This window comes from Seriola aureovittata, chromosome 24 (assembly GCF_021018895.1).
Source record: "Seriola aureovittata isolate HTS-2021-v1 ecotype China chromosome 24, ASM2101889v1, whole genome shotgun sequence".
Lineage (NCBI taxonomy): Eukaryota > Metazoa > Chordata > Actinopteri > Carangiformes > Carangidae > Seriola > Seriola aureovittata.
The window spans coordinates 10,848,830-10,868,023 of record NC_079387.1 but is presented as its reverse complement, the minus strand read 5'-3'; the positions used below and the strand labels follow the sequence as shown (position 1 = coordinate 10,868,023).

General features: G+C 48.1%; 2 protein-coding genes and 1 long non-coding RNA gene across 3 annotated transcripts; 2 read left to right on the top strand and 1 right to left on the bottom strand.

The window, feature by feature from the left end:
• The first annotated feature begins 2,602 nt into the window (after positions 1 to 2,602).
• Positions 2,603 to 4,141, top strand: LOC130165484 (uncharacterized). The gene is made up of 3 exons (XR_008826811.1): positions 2,603 to 3,062; positions 3,157 to 3,481; positions 3,581 to 4,141. It is a non-coding gene; the product is annotated as an uncharacterized LOC130165484 (long non-coding RNA).
• Positions 4,142 to 4,662: 521 nt separating this feature from the next.
• Positions 4,663 to 15,235, top strand: LOC130165431 (cytochrome b-245 heavy chain). Its single transcript, XM_056370717.1, has 13 exons — positions 4,663 to 4,897; positions 5,167 to 5,259; positions 6,831 to 6,941; positions 7,094 to 7,178; positions 7,405 to 7,553; positions 11,449 to 11,630; positions 11,755 to 11,887; positions 12,057 to 12,149; positions 12,752 to 13,005; positions 13,384 to 13,546; positions 13,631 to 13,777; positions 14,008 to 14,132; positions 14,448 to 15,235. Exons 1-13 carry the CDS (start codon positions 4,853 to 4,855, stop codon positions 14,563 to 14,565), a joined length of 1,698 nt encoding a protein of 565 aa, XP_056226692.1. The 5' UTR covers positions 4,663 to 4,852; the 3' UTR covers positions 14,566 to 15,235.
• Positions 15,236 to 16,180: 945 nt separating this feature from the next.
• On the bottom strand, positions 16,181 to 18,957 carry LOC130165469 (dynein light chain Tctex-type 3-like). The gene is made up of 5 exons (XM_056370786.1): positions 18,779 to 18,957; positions 18,327 to 18,368; positions 17,476 to 17,599; positions 17,275 to 17,352; positions 16,181 to 16,718 (listed from the first exon to the last, which is right to left on the bottom strand). The coding sequence occupies exons 1-5, from the start codon at positions 18,812 to 18,814 to the stop codon at positions 16,645 to 16,647; spliced, it is 354 nt and encodes a 117-aa protein (XP_056226761.1). The 5' UTR covers positions 18,815 to 18,957; the 3' UTR covers positions 16,181 to 16,644.
• Between the last annotated feature and the right edge of the window lie 237 nt (positions 18,958 to 19,194).

The window sequence follows — 19,194 nt, the reverse complement described above, 5'->3', positions numbered from 1 at the left end:
AGCTGCTGAAGCTCCTTCTGTCCGTCTTCACACGTGTGTCTTTAAACACGCAACTCAACATTTGCTCCATGACACAAACTACAAACCTGAAGGAAAGAAATAAAACCTCAAGCAGCATTTATTCACTTTGTTGCTGAGAAGATGAGAAGAGCCAAGAAACAATGCAGCACATAACGCTGGATTTACTTAAAGCTGGACAGTCTTTGTGCTAAAATAAGCTAAGCTAAAGTAAGCTAAGCTAACCTAAGATAAGCTAAGCTAAGCTAAGCGACTGTTGGTTGTAGCCTCATGTTTAAAGCAAAGACGTGAGAGTGTCATCAGTTTGCTTCAATGTTATATCGTTAATATTTCTTTACCATTATATGGAGATTACAGGAAGCTCCTCAGGGAGTGTGTCCAGTGACTGCTGATCTCCTGCACAGACACACACACATTAACATCATTAAAAATGCAACTGTGATGATATTAATATGCTCCCCCCGTCACGCAGGACGGATCCTGCATCATTCACACAGAGAAGAATCGCCTCAGCTGAGGGACGGAATAAAATGTCTCACGCTCCAAACACACAAACCCTGCGGACGCAGCGTTTACCTGCTCAACAGGTGAGACAGAGGTCAGAGTTCAGGCGCGTAGAAGAAGTTTTCAGATCCTTCAGTCAGTCCGGCATTCAGTTTCCTGCTCACATTAAAACACATCGATCTACTTTCAGCATCTAAAGTAAAAGCTCTAACTCTGCAGTAAAATGTCTGGTGCATTATTCCAGCTGACGACTGGAAACCAGGAGTTAATACTGACGTGTCGACGAGCAGCAGCATCTTCCTGCTGAAGCTGCTCGAGGTGGAACGACTTCATGTGACAGTTCTTACAGGTGAATCCGGTGGCTCCCGGCCGAGAGGTCAGGCGCCTCCACTGGGTCACATGGTCAGTCCGAGGGCGGAGACGATGAAGGGATGAGGAGAGGAAAACAAAGTCCTGACACTCCAAACTGTTTTTTCTCAAATCTTTTCTATTTTTATGAATAAACTTTGGATGATTTGACGACGTTGGGTCGACAGAAGTAAAACCAAAGAATCCAAACGTTTAGAAAGTTAAACTTAAATAACGTGTTTGATAAAATCTTAATCAGAGAAGAAGTTACAGCTGCCAGATACATGAGCATTAACAAGAACAATACTCATCTGTGAGTGGTGGTAGAAAAACGTAAAACAGAGAAACTCATGTGAAGTAAAAGCTCCTCGACATTATTCAGTAACTGAGTAAAACTCTTTTATTTCACACGCTGGAAACGTCTTTTTCCAAACCTTGAAAAACTGCAACTGAAGCTCTGACGAGTGATAAAGAACCAGACTCACGCCTCCATGTCTCGGAAACATGTTTGAAGTTTTGTTTTGTCTTTAAATCTTTTTTAATTAAAGACGTTTGAACGTGAGATACGTGCTAACACTGAAGTTTACAGACACATAATAAACATCTAAGTAAGTGTTTATTAATCTTTTACTGATAAACTGGTGATGCTGGTGAACAGAGCAGAAACACAGACACCGACTCCTCGTGGTCACGCAGAAGACTTCAACATGGCCGCCGGTCCGGGGAAGCGGCGCAGCGCAGAGGTTTCAGATGCCGCGTCCTCGCTGGCTCAGACATGTGGAGCAGAAACGGCGGTCTGGCACAGCACTTTGTGATTATGCATTGTGAAATGGGTCGGTGGTGATGTCACAGTCGCTATGCAACAGATTTAATCTAATCCCCTTCCCTCAGATTAGGAGGGAAAATCACTTGAAGGCCTTTTGTCTAAATTACACAGCATGCGAGTGTTGCTCTAACCTTCACCTCCAGAGAGCTGCATCCTGGGTCGACTTCTGACACAGTCCCTCACAAAGAGCACCTCACTGCTCATTACGTTTCACTGAGACCCCTGAACACTGTGCACATCTATCAGCTGGGAGGAGAGGCCACTTACAGGTGAACATGAGTCACACTTCACCAGGCGCCACTTGGAAAACGACTCATTCATCTCAATATGAATGAAATGATTAATCAGGTATATGAATCATAATGTTAATAATAATAATAATAATAATAATAATAATACACAGGCCTCCGCTGCAGCTGCACAGAGGTTTATAAAGCTGACGCAACACGTCAGGTGTCACTTACACCTGGCTGCAGGTTTCTACATGTCAGTGACAACGAGTGCATGTTTTCATTTAGGTTTCTTCTACAGTACAACTATACTGTGTGTGTGTGTGTGTGTGTGTGTGTGTGTGTGTGTGTGTGTGTGTGTGTGTGTGTGTTGAACGAGCAGACAGATGGTTGTGGAAGCGACTGGGGAAAATACATTATTCAGACTGAACAACGTTGAAGTTTAATGGCAGAGTGACAAACATGAGATTTGACAGAATGAGTCCAATACTGTACAACACACACACACACACACACACACACACACACACTGACTCCATCTTTTCTAATGAAGCTGGCTCAGTCATCAGTGTGTGCTGTCTGCTGCTAGGTGGCAGTAACGCACTGACCCTGTCTGATGTGTGTGCAGTTTAAATCCTCTTCAGCTGTGGCGACGGTGATTCGTCATGACTGATAACAAAACAATCAAACAATCAAACATCCAGACCCAGATCCTGGAGATCGCTCGGCACCAGACGGACACCAGCAGATACAGGAAGCAGCGCCTTGCTCGGCGGCATTTCCTGTGTCAGAGGGAAACCTTTTTAGGATTTAACCTCAGCAGTGACATAATCTACAACATCAAATCCCTCGGCTCCATCAGCAGCGATCTGATAGACTGTAATCCTGAGTGAAAGTTGGACTTTAATTCCTGTAATTGTGCTGAAAGCTCCGGACAGACAGCGTCGGCCTTTTCCACCGAGATCAAACTTAAGAACCTGATAATATTTTTTACATTTTGTCAGAAGATTTACAAAACAGAAGTATTACCAGAGCAAGTAGGACGAGCCTCTACAGTAATGTGACGTTGACTCCTGAAGCTGAAGGCCTTTTGTCACAACTTTCCCCTGAGCTACGTTCAAATGAGCAGATTTAATGTGGGATGATTTTTATTGAGGAGTGAAGCTGCCAACAAGTAAATGAAATGATCTAATTATGATCTAATTCAATTCTGTACTTTCACCCTCCCAGGGCTCCTGACCATATCCAGGTCCCACGGGACCTCTTCACAACGGGGACTCTCGGGGAGCCACAGGAATCCTTTCAGGACCATCAGGCCTCAAAACCAAACACACAGAAGCCCGCTGAAGGACTCTGGACCTCGTCACAGAACCAGGACCTGAGTCAAAGGTCTCTGCAGCAGCAACAACAACAACAACAACAACAACAACAACAACAACAACAACAACAACAACGACGGCTGCTGACACCATGAGATCAGAAACGGATCATTTATCTCAATAAATAAAAATATTTTCAAATTTTAAAACATTTTCATTCTGCTGCTTTTCCTCTGGTAAGAACCACATTCAGGTTTTGGTTTCAGGTGTTTCAGTTTCTGCGCTTTAGTTTGAAACAGGAAGCGTGTGGTAATTAATCTTCTGTTTTACTTCAGGTTTAGAAATCTTCCACTTCCTCTGACTAAAAATTCACAGTGTCACCATCGAATACCAAGTTCCTCCTCAACGGTCAGCTGTCCGTCCTTCCACTTCACTGTTGCTGGGAAACAGAGGTTAATATTTCTCATCACGTCTAAGTGTTTTATTCCTCACACACTCCACCTCTGATGCAGGTTTCCAGATTCAGCTTTAAAATCTCTGGTTATGAATAAAGTTTTTGCCTTGAAAAACGTATTTTTGTGTTTTAATAATTTCCTACTTTGCTTGTCGTGAATATTTAATTCATTTTAGAGTCAGAAAGATATCTGACAGGGATTATATGTGTTTTATTTTGAAGTTACAGGAAGTGTAAAGTTGTGTTTCTATCATACGGTAGTTACCATCATGTTTTTATTATTAATTATTCATCAGTTTCGAGTTTTACTTTAATTCATTTATTGTATTTTTTGATAATATTCTCTTTTGTTAGTCATTAGTTTCTTTATATTATTTGCTTAATTAGCATCGTTAGCCTGGTTAACTAGTATGCATGAGGTGATTAGAGCCACAGTCCACGGTACAAGGTCGTTAAACACTGTGACACTCGGCTTTTCAAAATAAAAGTCGCTTTACACCTTTCTCTGTCTTTCTCTGTTTCGGAGCATCTGAGGTTTCTATTGGCCGAGCACCGAGGGGTCAGAGGTGAACGGAGGGGTCAGAGGTGAACCGAGGTGAACGCTGAGCTGGAGACCAGTTCAACGTGGATCATTTAAATCAGTTTAAATCAACACATCTTGTCAGTTTCCCGCTCCTGATGGTGGGAGAGAACGAGACGTTTGAAGACGTTTGTTCTTGTGTTCAGCTGCTGCCGGTCTGAAAACACCTGTGTGGATCTAGAACAGAACAACGTGTGCAGCTCTACATCTTCTGTATCTTTACCTCACTCACTGAATAATGTTTCAAAGCTCCTTATTGTTCTGTCTTCGGCCTGTGAACGTCTCTGTGTTTGTATGAACTGATGAAAGTCTTCACAGGTAAACACCAGGAGTCTGATCATGTGTACATTTCTCTGATGGGGGGAAGAAGTGAGGAGGAAACCCAGCGGCTGGCGGGACCACACACTTCCTTATTTGCTCCTGACAAAGGTTATAAAATGAGTAATCAGTTCACCGCGCTCTTTACTGTCCTCCTTCACTGTTTCCTGCTTCCTTCTACATTATAACATTCACACTCACACACACTCACACACACTCACACACACACACAGCGTCTCAGAGGCTCGTCTCACCATGGGGAACTTTGTTGCTAACGAGGGACTCTCCATCTTCGTTATTGTGAGTATTTTTCTTTTAAATGCTGCAAATTCTTTCTCTCTTAACGTTAGGAACGTTCTGGAAGATGCAGTTAGTAGATGATGTTTTCATTTAAAGAGTTATGAGCTAAAAAAGGAGTTTTCTCTCCTCCTGCAGCCACTAACTGTGAATCATAAAACACACTTCAGTGTGTCTGTGCTGTGTTCTGGGGGTTTGTTCAGTTTCACTCGTTTCCTCCCTGAGTGAATGTGTGTGTTAGTGACCCTGACCGGTGTGCATGTGTGTTACAGCTGGTCTGGCTGGGGCTCAACGCGTACCTGTTCGTCCAGTTCTACTTTAACTTCCTGACACCGAAGTGGTTTTACACCAGAGTCCTGCTCGGGGTGAGTCCGGCTGCAGCATCGGTCCAGCTGCTGCTGCTGCCGCTCTTTACCTTCACAGTGTTTATCCACCGACTCATGAAGCCGTTTGTTCTCAGCTTCAACACAGAAAATACAAGTAGAAAGAATTTTAAAAACGAATGAAATGTTTTAGGAAAATATGAAATGAGTCACCTGATGAAAAACAGGACCCGGTCTTTTTCAGTTCCTCATGATGCAGCAGCTGCTACACACACTGCAGCACGCCCACACACACTCACACTGCAGCACAATACAGATCAATCAATCAACTGATCAACACAACATTCATCTGCAACAGCTTTAATTACATAATTATTATTAATCAAGATGCTTTTTACCAGTCGCTCCTTGGTTCCAGCCTCAGCTGTGAATCAGTGACTGTCATTTAATCTCCTCTGATATTTACGTCTCATCAGCACCAGTACGAGAATGACTGGTTCTTCGGTTGCTGTGGTTACGGTTACGTTACTGATCTCCTGTTTTGTTCCAGTTTGAAACTACAAGGTTTGATTTGTTTTGATTTAACAGCAGCTGTGTGTTTCTCTCCAGCTGATTATATTCTCTGCATCTGCTGCTGGAAGTGAAACTATAAGATGTTTATTAGAATAGAAATGTGACGTGTTGGTGATTTTTAGATTGTCATTAGAGTTAAAACGAAGCGCTGTGGGTTTGACCAGCGCCATGAGGTCAGTGCATGTCGGACATCACAGAAACAAACAGGTGAATTATTCACCTGCTTCCCGTAACAACTTGACACAGTTTAAAATCCTGCACACGATACAATTACCTGGATAAACACACGTCCACGCCTTCACGTATCTCCCCTTATCTACACGGCCTTGTGTCTACAATAAAACCACCACGCGGCGAAGGGAAGGAGGCCTGACGTCAGGTTTCCTCTGGGTCACACCTGGGTTCACAGAGCCAACACCTCTGGCTGCACAGCTGGCCTCAAGTCAGCAGAAGTGAAACACAGGGATTAGAGTTTCAGGCTGAAGATAATGAGCATCAGTTAATTATTCAGTTCAGCTGCAGTGTTACATTATGTGAATCATGTCCTGATAAAGACAGAGTCAGGAATGGAGGGATCATTTCCACAGTGTGGGTCACATGACTGATTTCATTTCATTTGAAATCTGAATAATTCCTGCCAAGATTAAAATTTAAATTCCAATTAATAAATCACAACATGAAATTGACTTTACAAATGTTCAAATGTAATATATATATAGATATATATATATATATATATATATATATATATAGATATTACTGTGAACAGGAAGATAACAATGAAAGCTGCATTTTTAAAGATTCACATAAATTGAATGTGAAAAAGAAAGAATTAATTTAAATTATTCATTGTTCATTTTCATCATAAGCTTCAATAACATCAAGTCATGTGGTCGCATCGTTATCATGTCCGACAGTTAATTACACTTTCCCTCTGAAGTTTGACTCAGAGAGATTCTTTCTGTGATCTGACTGAACGCTTGCTAACGAGTAATCTGATTACATCACGGAGTAATCCCCCGCCCTCTCCATCCCCTCAGCATGCGCTGTCCTGGGCCAGAGCTCCTGCCGCCGCCCTCAACTTCAACTGCATGCTCATCCTGCTGCCCGTCTGCAGAAACCTCCTCTCCTTCCTCCGCGGCACCATCCAGGTAACCATGACAACCAGGGTCTCCTCCAAAACACCAGATCACAGAAAAGTTGTTTTAATCCCCAGGTTTTTATTCATTGGTCATTATCAGAGGAGTGAATGTGAAGTGTCTCTGCTTGTCTGAACGTTTGCTCTGTCTGTGTTTGCGCTCAGTGCTGCAGCCGCACGGCCGCACGCCAGCTGGACAGCAACATCACCTTCCACAAGCTGGTGGCGTACATGATCGCCTTCCACACAGGTCAGAGGTCGATCCTTTCAGCTTTTCTACACAACACAAAGTTAATTATTATGAGACGGAAGTCATTTAGGTTTAGAAAAGCTGCTCCACCGATGATCGTTATCAGACTTATTTTTCCTGTCTAGATAAAGTTAATAATCATAAACCTCTTCACATCACTTGGTCGCTTCATGGCTCCCAGACTCTTTACAAGTTGTCCTAATGTGCGTGTCCTGCCTCCCTGTAGCCGTGCACATCGTCGCGCACTTGTTTAACTTCGAGTACTTCATGGACGCCCAGCTGAATCGGAACAGCAGCCTCCTGACCTTTGTCCTCTCTGAAATCGGCACCGGGGACAACCTTCCCTTCCTGAACCCCATCAGGACCAACGAGACGGTGAGTCGCGGTTCACTTCATCTTCATATTATATTTATATGATTTGCTTTCCTGTTTTTTCCAGTAATATATTTTAGGTTGATGCCTGTCGTGTTGCTAAACTCTGTGAAGTTGCAAATGACTAAATTGCTAAATTTGGTGTCTAAAAAAAAAGAAAAAGGATTACTTCATTTGACAAACTTCCTCTTTAGAGAATTTGTTTTGCAAATATTTTGTCATTTGAGAAACTTCCTCTTTGGTCACTTACAGTATTTCTTCAAAAGCCAGAGAACAAATCATCAAACAGAAAACTGCAGTTTCCAACACAAACTCTGTCAATTCTGAGTCTGAGGCCAGAAACAGCTTCAAGTGTTTGAGCCTTTTTCACTGAGGCTGTTTTTACCAAGTCGTTCTTTACCTGACACACCTGCTGACACCTCCTCCCCTCCTCCCCTCCCCCCCTCCTCCCCTCCCCCCCTCCTCCCCTCCTCACCTCCTCCCCTCCTCACCTCCTCCCCTCCTCCCCTCCTCCCCTCTCCCCTCCTCCCCTCCTCACCTCCTCCCCTCCTCACCTCCTCCCCTCCCCCCCTCCTCACCTCCTCTCCTCCTCCCCTCCTCCCCTCCTCCCCTCCTCACCTCCTCCCCCTCACCTCCTCACCTCCTCCCCTCCTCCCCTCCTCCCCTCCCCCCCTCCTCACCTCCTCTCCTCCTCCCCTCCCCCCCTCCTCTCCTCCTCTCCTCCTCCCCTCCTCCCCTCCTCACCTCCTCTCCTCCTCTCCTCCTCCCCTCCTCACCTCCTCTCCTCCTCTCCTCCTCCCCTCCTCACCTCCCCCCCTCCTCCCCTCCCCCCCTCCCCTCCTCCTCACCTCCTCTCCTCCTCCCCTCCTCTCCTCCTCCCCTCCCCTCCTCACTTCCTCCCCTCCTCCCCTCCTCACCCCCTCCCCTCCTCCCCCTCCTCCCCCCCTCCTCCCCTCCTCCCCTCCTCACCCCCTCCCCCCCTCCTCCTCCCCTCCTCTCCTCCCCTCCTCCCCTCCCCCCCTCCTCTCCTCCTCCTCACCTCCTCCCCTCCTCCCCTCCCCCCCTCCTCCCCTCCTCACCTCCTCCCCTCCTCCCCTCCTCCTCACCTCCTCACCTCCTCACCTCCTCCCCTCCTCTCCCCTCCTCCTCCCCTCCTCACCTCCTCACCTCCTCACCTCCTCCCCCCCCCTCCCTCCTCACCCCCTCCCCTCCTCACCTCCTCCCCTCCTCCCCTCCTCACCTCCTCACCTCCTCCCCTCCTCCCCTCCTCACCTCCTCTCCTCCTCACCTCCTCACCTCCTCCCCTCCTCACCTCCTCAACTCCTCACCTCCTCACCTCCTCCCCTCCTCACTCCTCCCCTCCTCCCCTCCTCACCTCCTCACTTCCTCCCCCTCCTCCCCTCCTCACCTCCTCCCCTCCTCACCTCCTCAACTCCTCACCTCCTCAACTCCTCACCTCCTCCCCTCCTCACTTCCTCCCCCTCCTCCCCTCCTCACCTCCTCACTTCCTCCCCCTCCTCCCCTCCTCCCCTCTCACCTCCTCACTTCCTCCCCCTCCTCCCCTCCTCACCTCCTCACTTCCTCCCCCTCCTCCCCTCCTCACCTCCTCCCCTCCTCTCCTCCTCCCCCTCCTCACCTCCTCCCCCTCCTCCCCTCCTCACCTCCTCCCCTCCTCACCTCCTCCTCCTCACCTCCCCCCCTCCTCACCTCCTCCCCTCCTCACCTCCTCCCCTCCTCACCTCCTCCCCTCCTCCCCACCTCCCCTCCTCCCCTCCCTCCTCCCCTCCCCTCCCCCCCTCCTCCCCACCTCCTCCCCTCACCTCCTCCCTCCCCTCCTCCCCCTCACCTCCTCAACTCCTCACCTCCTCCCCTCCTCCCCTCCTCCCCTCCTCACTCCTCACCTCCTCACCTCCTCCCCTCCTCACCTCCTCCCTCCCCCCCTCCTCTCCTCCTCACCTCCTCCCCTCCTCACTTCCTCCCCTCCTCCCCTCCTCACCCCCTCCCCTCCTCCCCCTCCTCCCCCCCTCCTCCCCTCCTCCCCTCCTCACCCCCTCCCCCCCTCCTCCTCCCCTCCTCTCCTCCCCTCCTCCCCTCCCCCCCTCCTCTCCTCCTCCTCACCTCCTCCCCTCCTCCCCTCCCCCCCTCCTCCCCTCCTCACCTCCTCCCCTCCTCACCTCTCCTCACCTCCTCACCTCCTCACCTCCTCCCCTCCTCTCCCCTCCTCCTCCCCTCCTCACCTCCTCACCTCCTCACCTCCTCCCCCCTCCTCTCCCTCCTCACCCCCTCCCCTCCTCACCTCCTCCCCTCCTCCCCTCCTCACCTCCTCACCTCCTCCCCTCCTCCCCTCCTCACCTCCTCTCCTCCTCACCTCCTCACCTCCTCCCCTCCTCACCTCCTCAACTCCTCACCTCCTCACCTCCTCCCCTCCTCACTCCTCCCCTCCTCCCCTCCTCACCTCCTCACTTCCTCCCCTCCTCCCCTCCTCACCTCCTCCCCTCCTCACCTCCTCAACTCCTCACCTCCTCAACTCCTCACCTCCTCCCCTCCTCACTTCCTCCCCTCCTCCCCTCCTCACCTCCTCACTTCCTCCCCTCCTCCCCTCCTCCCCTCTCACCTCCTCACTTCCTCCCCTCCTCCCCTCCTCACCTCCTCACTTCCTCCCCTCCTCCCCTCCTCACCTCCTCCCCTCCTCTCCTCCTCCCCCTCCTCACCTCCTCCCCCTCCTCCCCTCCTCACCTCCTCCCCTCCTCACCTCCTCCCCTCACCTCCCCCCCTCCTCACCTCCTCCCCTCCTCACCTCCTCCCCTCCTCACCTCCTCCCCTCCTCAACTCCTCCCCTCCCCTCCCTCCTCCCCTCCCCTCCCCCCCTCCTCCCCACCTCCTCCCCTCACCTCCTCCCTCCCCTCCTCCCCCTCACCTCCTCAACTCCTCACCTCCTCCCCTCCTCCCCTCCTCCCCTCCTCACTCCTCACCTCCTCACCTCCTCCCCTCCTCACCTCCTCCCTCCCCCCCTCCTCTCCTCCTCACCTCCTCCCCTCCTCCCCTCCTCTCCTCCTCCCCTCCTCACCTCCTCACCTCCTCCCCTCCTCCCCTCCTCCCCTCCTCCCCTCCTCACCTCCTCCCCCTCCCCTCCTCACCTCCTCACCTCCTCACCTCCTCAACTCCTCACCTCCTCCCCTCCTCACCTCCTCAACTCCTCACCTCCTCCCCTCCTCACTTCCTCCCCTCCTCACCTCCTCACTTCCTCACCTCCTCCCCTCCTCACCTCCTCCCCTCCTCCCCTCCTCACCTCCTCACCTCCTCACCTCCTCAACTCCTCACCTCCTCCCCTCCTCACCTCCTCACCTCCTCCCCCCTCCTCCCCTCCTCACCTCCTCACCTCCTCACCTCCTCAACTCCTCACCTCCTCCCCTCCTCACCTCCTCAACTCCTCACCTCCTCTCCTCCTCCCCTCCTCCCCTCCTCTCCTCCTCACCTCCTCCCCTCCTCCCACAGCACAAGCTACTCCGTCTGTCCTTAAAGTGCAGAGTCATGTTCAACACTCTGCAGTTAAAGAGAAAACGTCACCCAGCTCTTACACTCTACCCGACTCTTCTTCTGCATGTTTCTTGCAGTAATTATACTTCAACCGTCTTGGTGTATTTAAAAATAAAGCAGTATTTATACATGACGATACAACCGGAGCAGTACGTGCCCACGGTCAGTCTGAGGAACTATGACAAAACAGACATCAGACCCAGGAGGGAAGTTAGCCAATAAACGCCACCTGCAGGGCTGTTGTGATATAAGTGGAACGGTTAAAAGGTCACGACCCCGTGACCGCAACCCACACGGTGACTAACGAGCTGCGTGATTGTAATTGAGGAGAAGAAGCTTTAACGTGTGAACTCTGATGCAGAACCCCACCATCGTCATGTTCACCACCATCGCCGGGCTGACGGGCGTGGCCATCACGCTCGCCCTCATCCTCATCATCACTTCGTCCATGGAGGTGATCCGCAGGTCGTACTTCGAGGTGTTCTGGTACACACACCACCTCTTCATCATCTTCTTCATCGGCCTGGTGTTCCACGGCTACGGGTGAGACAGCGCCAGACTTCAGGCACAGAAACACAGTTCAATCTATATGTGACATACGTTAAAATAAAAGAAAGGTTTCCTGTATGATGACTCATTCATCCCTCCTCTGTGTCTCTGACTGCAGACGTATCGTGCGAGGACAGACGAATGAAAGCCTGAACATCAGCCGGCCGGAGCGTTGCGCTGACCAGTTCGAAGACTGGGGAAAACCCGGGTCCAACTGCAGCGTACCAGTGTTCGCTGGAAACCCTCCAGGGGTGAGACGCCGCTTCCAACTGCTGCCAAACTGCTGCTTTAAACTTCTCTTCCAACCCTCCGTCAGTCTTTGCTTTGCTTTTATTCCAGCGGTGTGAAAAGCTTCACATCCGCAGCCGTAGTTACCAGTCCGACTAATCATTGTGCATTTCCCATCGTTGTCCTCTCTAGACGTGGAAGTGGGTGCTGGCTCCCATGATCCTCTATGTGTGCGAGAGGCTCGTTCGCATTTACAGATCCCACCAGAAAGTGGTCATCACCAAGGTGTGTATGTGTTTGATTACAGGGGAAAGTAAAGACACGAACACTTGGATTCACACTTAAGTCTGAATGTGTGAAATGTAACAAGCTGCTTCCACTGCAAACGTTTCATCCACCATCTGAAGAGAGAGAGACCCTGATCTCTATTATTATCCATTATCATCCGTCCTCCATGTTGGTTTGACTCTTAGCAACACAGACTCCTCAAGACAAACCTCCAGACCCGCAAATAAAGTTTCATCGTATTTATATTTGATATTTCATCATATGTTTCTGCCACAACTCTTAAAAACATTAAAAGAAACCGAGCGAGCGATCTGACAGCATGTGCTGTGCAGAGCGACGCTTCCCTGTAGGATTTAAGGATCCTACACAAATCACCATCTTTTCTCACACGGATCCAAATGAAAATGCAGATTCTAGTAATTAAGTGAATTGTAATTATTAGAAACGTTGAGCAACTGATATTTGATTCATCACTTATGAAACAAAGAAGTGTCTGATGCTTTAAGTGTAAACTGAATATTTGTAGGGACATTAACTTTGGACATTTCAGGAATGAATTAAAACCAAAAGCTTCCTGTAACCTCACACCTGGTCTACAGGTGGTGATGCACCCCTCCAAGACCCTGGAGCTGCAGATGAAGAGGAAAGGCTTCAGTATGGAGGTGGGTCAGTACGTCTTCATCCAGTGTCCGTCCGTCTCCCGGCTGGAGTGGCACCCCTTCACCCTGACCTCCGCCCCCGAGGAGGACTACTTCAGCGCCCACATCCGTATCGTCGGGGACTGGACTCAGGAGCTGTACGAGGCCTGCGGGGGGGACAAGAACGAGACCCAGGAGGCCTGGAAACTGCCCAAGTACGACATGGGGGGGGTCAGACAGTGAGGAGCTGCCGCCTCGGGGTTGAGATGCTCTACATGTAGAAATTTCAGAATTTCTCAAGTTGCTGTTTGATGAAATGAAACTTGAGGAATGAAAATAAGTTGAAGTGAGACTTGAAATCCAGTTCTGCATTATTCTTTCCCGCTCTCACTCTTTCCTTGCATCACACGCAGGAGCTTTACGTCTGTATGAGAGCGGGAGAGATTAGATCTGAGAGCTGCAGTTGCTTTTCAGATTGAGATTTAACATTGAAAAACGTATAATAATAATAATAATAAGTTTGTGTTGTAGATGCCAGTGATGTCTTAAACACCTGTCCTCCATCATGACCAGCTTCTCTCTCCGTTTCTCAGGGTCGCCATAGACGGCCCGTTTGGAACCGCCAGTGAAGACGTGTTTCGTTACGAGGTGGTCATGCTGGTGGGCGCGGGAATCGGAGTGACTCCCTTCGCCTCCATCCTCAAGTCTGTGTGGTACAAACGCATCCAGAACAACCAGGACGTCTTCACCAAGAAGGTGAGGATGAAACTCGGTGCGGCGGCAGAATCCCCCGATGATTCTCACGTGTGGCGGTAAATTAAGTGACTGCTGTCGTTGCAGATCTACTTCTACTGGCTGTGCCCGGAGACGCAGGCCTTCGAGTGGTTCGCCGACCTGCTGCAGTCGCTGGAGGGTCAGATGACGGAGAAGGGCATGACCGACTTCCTCAGCTACAACATCTACCTCACCCGCTGGAAGGAGAACGAGGTACGACGGAGGCATCAGACCTGTGTCATCACACCGACACACGGTCGCTTTAGAAACCCTTTCCAAGACTCGCTCACACTCAAACATCTTAATCTTTAACTTAAAACCAAGGAAGTTTTTGTATCTAAGAAAAGCTGACGTCCAACAGCCACTGATTCTCCGACCTCCGCGGCCTCGGAGTCGCACTGGACGAACTCAGTGATGATGAACTGTTTTCTCCTTTTCGTCAGGCGGCTCACTTCCGTGTTCACCACGAGGCGGAGAACGACCCGATCACGGGGCTCAAACAGAAGACGCTTTACGGGAAACCCAACTGGGACAACGAGTTCACCAACATCGCGACAAAGCACCCGGGGTGAGGCCTTCCATCGCATCATCGCACCGCACACAGACGGCGTGCAGTCATCCCACCCGCAACCTTTGACCTTTAAATAACACAGTGATTTTTAATGTGAGAAAAGACGAACCAAAGGGACGACAGTCATCACAACACGCTGCTACGACTGCTGTCATACTTATCACTACATACAACGCTAGCTAACAGCTAATTCAGCATACCTTAATATATTAGTTAAATATAAGAATAGCAGCGTCTGCAAGCCTGTCCTTGTTTGAAAACAGGTGTGTGTGATATCTGCAGCAGCTTAAATAAAACTGTTTGTGTCCTCAGAACTAAAGTGGGAGTGTTCCTGTGTGGTCCGCCTCAGCTGGGGAAATCTCTGGAGAAGCAGTGTCGGTCCCACTCGGAGGCCGACGTCAAGTTCATCTTCAACAAAGAAAACTTCTAAAGAAAAACGACGACTGCTGGAAAACGAGCGCAACAAGGAGAGAGAGGAAAGTTCCCTCCAGCAGTGCGACTGAGGCCGAGCTGCAGTTTTCAGCAGCAGCTTCATGAGTGTGAATGTACCGGACTTCAGTCGGGAGGCTGGAGCCTTCGGTCAGCGCTCAGCCGGACTGTTCCTCTGCTTGTTGCTTCTCACCACAAAACTTTTGCAAAGATGCCAGTGTTGCTCAAAAAAAGGAGGAAATACCCCCGTGGTATTTTCCACATTACTTTGTTCTCCTTTTGTGTTACATCAGTAAGTGAAACGCCGCTGCTGCTGCTGCTGCTGCTTTCAAAACCTTCCTCAGCTTCCTCTGTGCTCCTGCCGGGTCGACATCATCACGGTTTCTGAAAAGCAGATTTGATTCCAGATGGTTCAAGTTTCCGAACCTGGTGATCAAAGCTGCTCAAAGCGAGTGTGCTACAAAATACAGAAGGAATCCTCCGTCAGTGTCAGTGTCTCAGCACGAGATGGTTTTCTACAGTGACTGAATGTCTTGTTTGTAAGTTTAGATGAAAGTGGAAACAGGAGGAGGAGAGCGGGTGTGGATGATGGATGGATTGATGGATGAAGTGTTCAGTGTCTCTATTTTTTTTAAAAATAAATCCAACAGCAGCTGATGATCATGATGAAACCTGTCAGTACGTGTGTGTTCTGTTGACTCTCCGTCAGTCAGACTTTTATTTTATGTTGCCTTCATGTACGTTTTTCCTCCCGTGACCAAGTGAATTTCCTTTTATGGAGAATAAACCTGAACTTTCAGAAAAAGCTTGAAGCAATTCTTCCACCTAAAACATGCTGTAATTAGTGATGTGCAAACAAAAAGGGAACTTTAAGCTATTTTTAAATTCCTCTTTTACACGAAATAGAGTTCAGGTTTTAAACACTGTGGTCCTGATCTCTTACACAAACATGTTCTTCTGCACAAAAGCAGCTGCAAACCTTCGTCCAGGCAGATCAGCATGTGAAGGACGCTGCACAACAATTCATCTTATTCTTGCTCTCGGCTTTTAGAAATCCACATTCACAGACCAAGAGACAGAAAACCATAAAAAGACAATGCGACAATAAAAAAGACACAAAATGATCGAAAAGAGAAAAACAACAGATCTATAAAGAAACAGAGTGAGAGATCCAAACAAACGGTAACGAATGACTCGCTTCAGTCCTTGTATAGGACGGCTGGCAGCTCATTCACTCCTCAGGCCCAGGCCTCTGACAGCTGGAGTAGTGTTTGCAGAGAGGAGAGTCACTGTGGGTCTGTGGAGGCATGAAGCTTCAGACAGACGTTATGGCGTTGACACGACTGCAGCAGGAACCAGAGTCAGTATCTGACTGTACGTGACAGACGGAGCTCAGAGCACCGAGGCTCTTCAGTCCAGTCTGCAGACATTCAGCGGATATAAAGATCCAACTGTTTAATATTAATGAACGCATTAATATATATATGAACGCTTCTCAATGATTTACAGAGGTGCATCTGAGCAGTGAAGAAAAACCACGACACCATTAAAACTGAGGGAAAAAATCGCAGGTAAATAAAAAGAGAAATCATTAAATACTCTCAGATGACGGAGTGTGTTGTTCAGAAATCTCCCGTTTATTTTGCTGCAGCAAACATCCGAGTACAAAAGTCTTTTTCTCTGGCTAACATGATCCACACAATGAACTGAGAAGGAAAACACTGGATGCGATGCACACAGCTGCTTCTGTCAGGCATCAGTGACACATGGAGAACTAAAGTGAAGCTATTAAAGCACTGCAGTGACATGAGAAGATAAATACATTAACATCATGATGTTACGTGCATCTGAAGGCTGAAAAAGCTGAAGGAAATCCAGCTGTTTTCTTCTCTGCAGCTGTTCCTCAGAGGTTAAAGGTCAAGCTTTGAGGCGCTCAAACAGCTGCATGGGTGTGAACTCTGTGGCACTTGGTGGCCCCCTGCTGTTCATAGGGACACACTGCATTCCTCTTCTGGCGGTAGTGGTGGTCGTGTGTGTGTGTGTGTGTGTGTGTGTGTGTGTGTGTGTGTGTGTGTGTGTCCTATGCGACAGCCACAGCAAACACACTGACCACACAGTACATAGTGCGGTTTTCCCATCTCACAGTGCAGCTTCCTGCAGAGACAAAAACAAAAACAAGTGTTAGAGAGAAAACAGAGAGAACGACTCAGGATCCCACAGATGTTTATTAAAGAGATTCGATCATAAATGGAAAGTAGCTTCAGGTAATGAAACCGTCTCTTTACTGCAACAATTAAAACTGATGCGGCGACCACACGCCCGTATTTTATTACATTTCCTGTCGCAGCTTCACAATAAAAGTCTTATTCTGGTTCACCAGAGGAAAGCTGTTAAAGGATGGCTTCACAATTTAAATAAGAATCTGTTAAAAGAAGCAGCACGTTTCTATGTTTGGTTGTATTTCCTTCTACTTCATCCTTTTAAAAACTAGTAAACGACACAGGCTGCGAGGACGCAGCTGAAACAGGTGAGTGTTTAAATAGTGGAGAACTATCGTTAATGACATTAGCTCCACCTGTGTTTTCCCTGCTGTCATTTACAGTGCATGCTGACGTAACCATCTCTGGGACTTTGGTCATCTGTGGCTATTTTCCAGAAACGATCTGACTCATCAAATCACAGCGAGCTGCTCAGCGGACGTTCTCCTTACCGTCCATGGCAGTGTCCCAGTAGCAGGAGTTAGCTGTGTGGAGTCCTGCGCCTGTTTTCTGCATCACAGCGCACGTCACTGCACAGACAAACACATGTGCACACACTCACACACAAACCCTCAGAGGACAGGATGAAAGTTGAATTTTCATTTGTTGAAAAGGTTCATTTCACATTAAACTCTGTGGTCACAGACTCATACCGATGTACTTGTACGGTTTCCCCTGTTTGACCAGCTGCGTGAGGCAACGCTCCACAATGCTGGCGGTCCATTTGTTCACCAGACTCTGGCTGTAGTCGTCACTACCCAAGATATTCTCGATGCACTGAGACACACACACACACACACACACACACACACACACACACACACACACACACACACACACACACACACACACACACACACACACACACACGGCTCCATGAGTTAACATCACAGTGTTCACAGTCATGTGGAAGTCACTGGATGCTGTTTCGCCCTGAGGACACTCAAGTAAAGAGCAAACACTGTTCTGCACTTCAGTAAACATCGCAGTCAGAAACCTGGGCACAGCTGCAGCAGTGAAACAACACTTCACACAAAAAGCTCTGGGTGGATTTCATCATGTGTTCGTGCTCTGATGTGGCATTTTTCATATTACTTCAAAAGTTATTAACTAATCTTGAACCAGATCGTTTAATAATCCTCCTGAGCCTCACAGCAGCGCAGAAACTTATTCCCTCATCAACTCAAAATTCATAAATAGCAGCAGTGTTTTGGTTGAATGGTGCAGCTCCTAGCTATGTGCAAAAAATACATTCTGACATCAAACATGTCACATCACACATTAAAGAGAAATCCAGACTAAAACACTGACAGGGTGGATCTCAGTACTGTTCCTGTGGTTTTTACTTATTCATGAAAAGATTTCAGAATTGATGAATTAATTAATGTAATCTGGGTGTGAATTAACCTGCTCTATTGGAAAACGGGTAACACTGTATTTTATATGAAACACAGTGATAACACCTGATACAGTGGAATAATATTATTTTAAGAAACAACTTTACCTCTTTGACAATGTTATCAGCTTCTTCAGAGTTAAATGAGCCCTGGAAATGAGAAGAAGTATGAATCAGTACAGGTTATCAAACTATCAAACAACTGACAATTATATCTATTGTATTCCTACATGCCCATGAAGGAAACAATATCATACATACAATACAATAATATTCACATTATTATTATTATTATGATAATTAAGCTAAATAGTCAGACAGTAGACAGTTAGCATTAAGGCCCTGTAGGTTTAAAACTGAGGTCAATAGCAACACTCAGGTAAGTATCATGAGCGGATCATTAGCTAATTCTGAATATATATATATAATATATATATATACACACATACATACAATGTCATGTAATGATTTTACAACCCAAAGTCTCCGTTATTTGGATGTAGGTTAACGTCAATGTAAGGAGTGGCTATTCCGACCCCGGTAAATCATGGGAAACAAACCTCGTTTCCGTTGTGATACTCCATCGTTCCCGTCATGTGCCGCCGCTTCACGGTGGTTGCAGGGTTTGTTTGTTTTTTGTTTTTTAATTAAAAATAGAGGAAAAATCGAAGCTGCTCGAAGAACAACACGGTAGCGGACTTCCTGCGGACTTCCTGCGGGCTGTCAACAGTCAACGACGGCCGACAAGAGCGACGGGAACCGCGGAGCAGCGCGCGGCTGACACCTGCTGGTCACTAATGGAACTGCACAGTAAACTCCAGTCTTATTTACACGCCACAAAAACTTAAAAACGCCACCACAAATAATCAAATAATCACCTCTTACTAACTTAAACTAATACTTTATGATACTGTGTCCAAAACATGTTGTTTAAACTCACCCACACACTTGAAATCGAGCAGCTGGTCCCTCACCA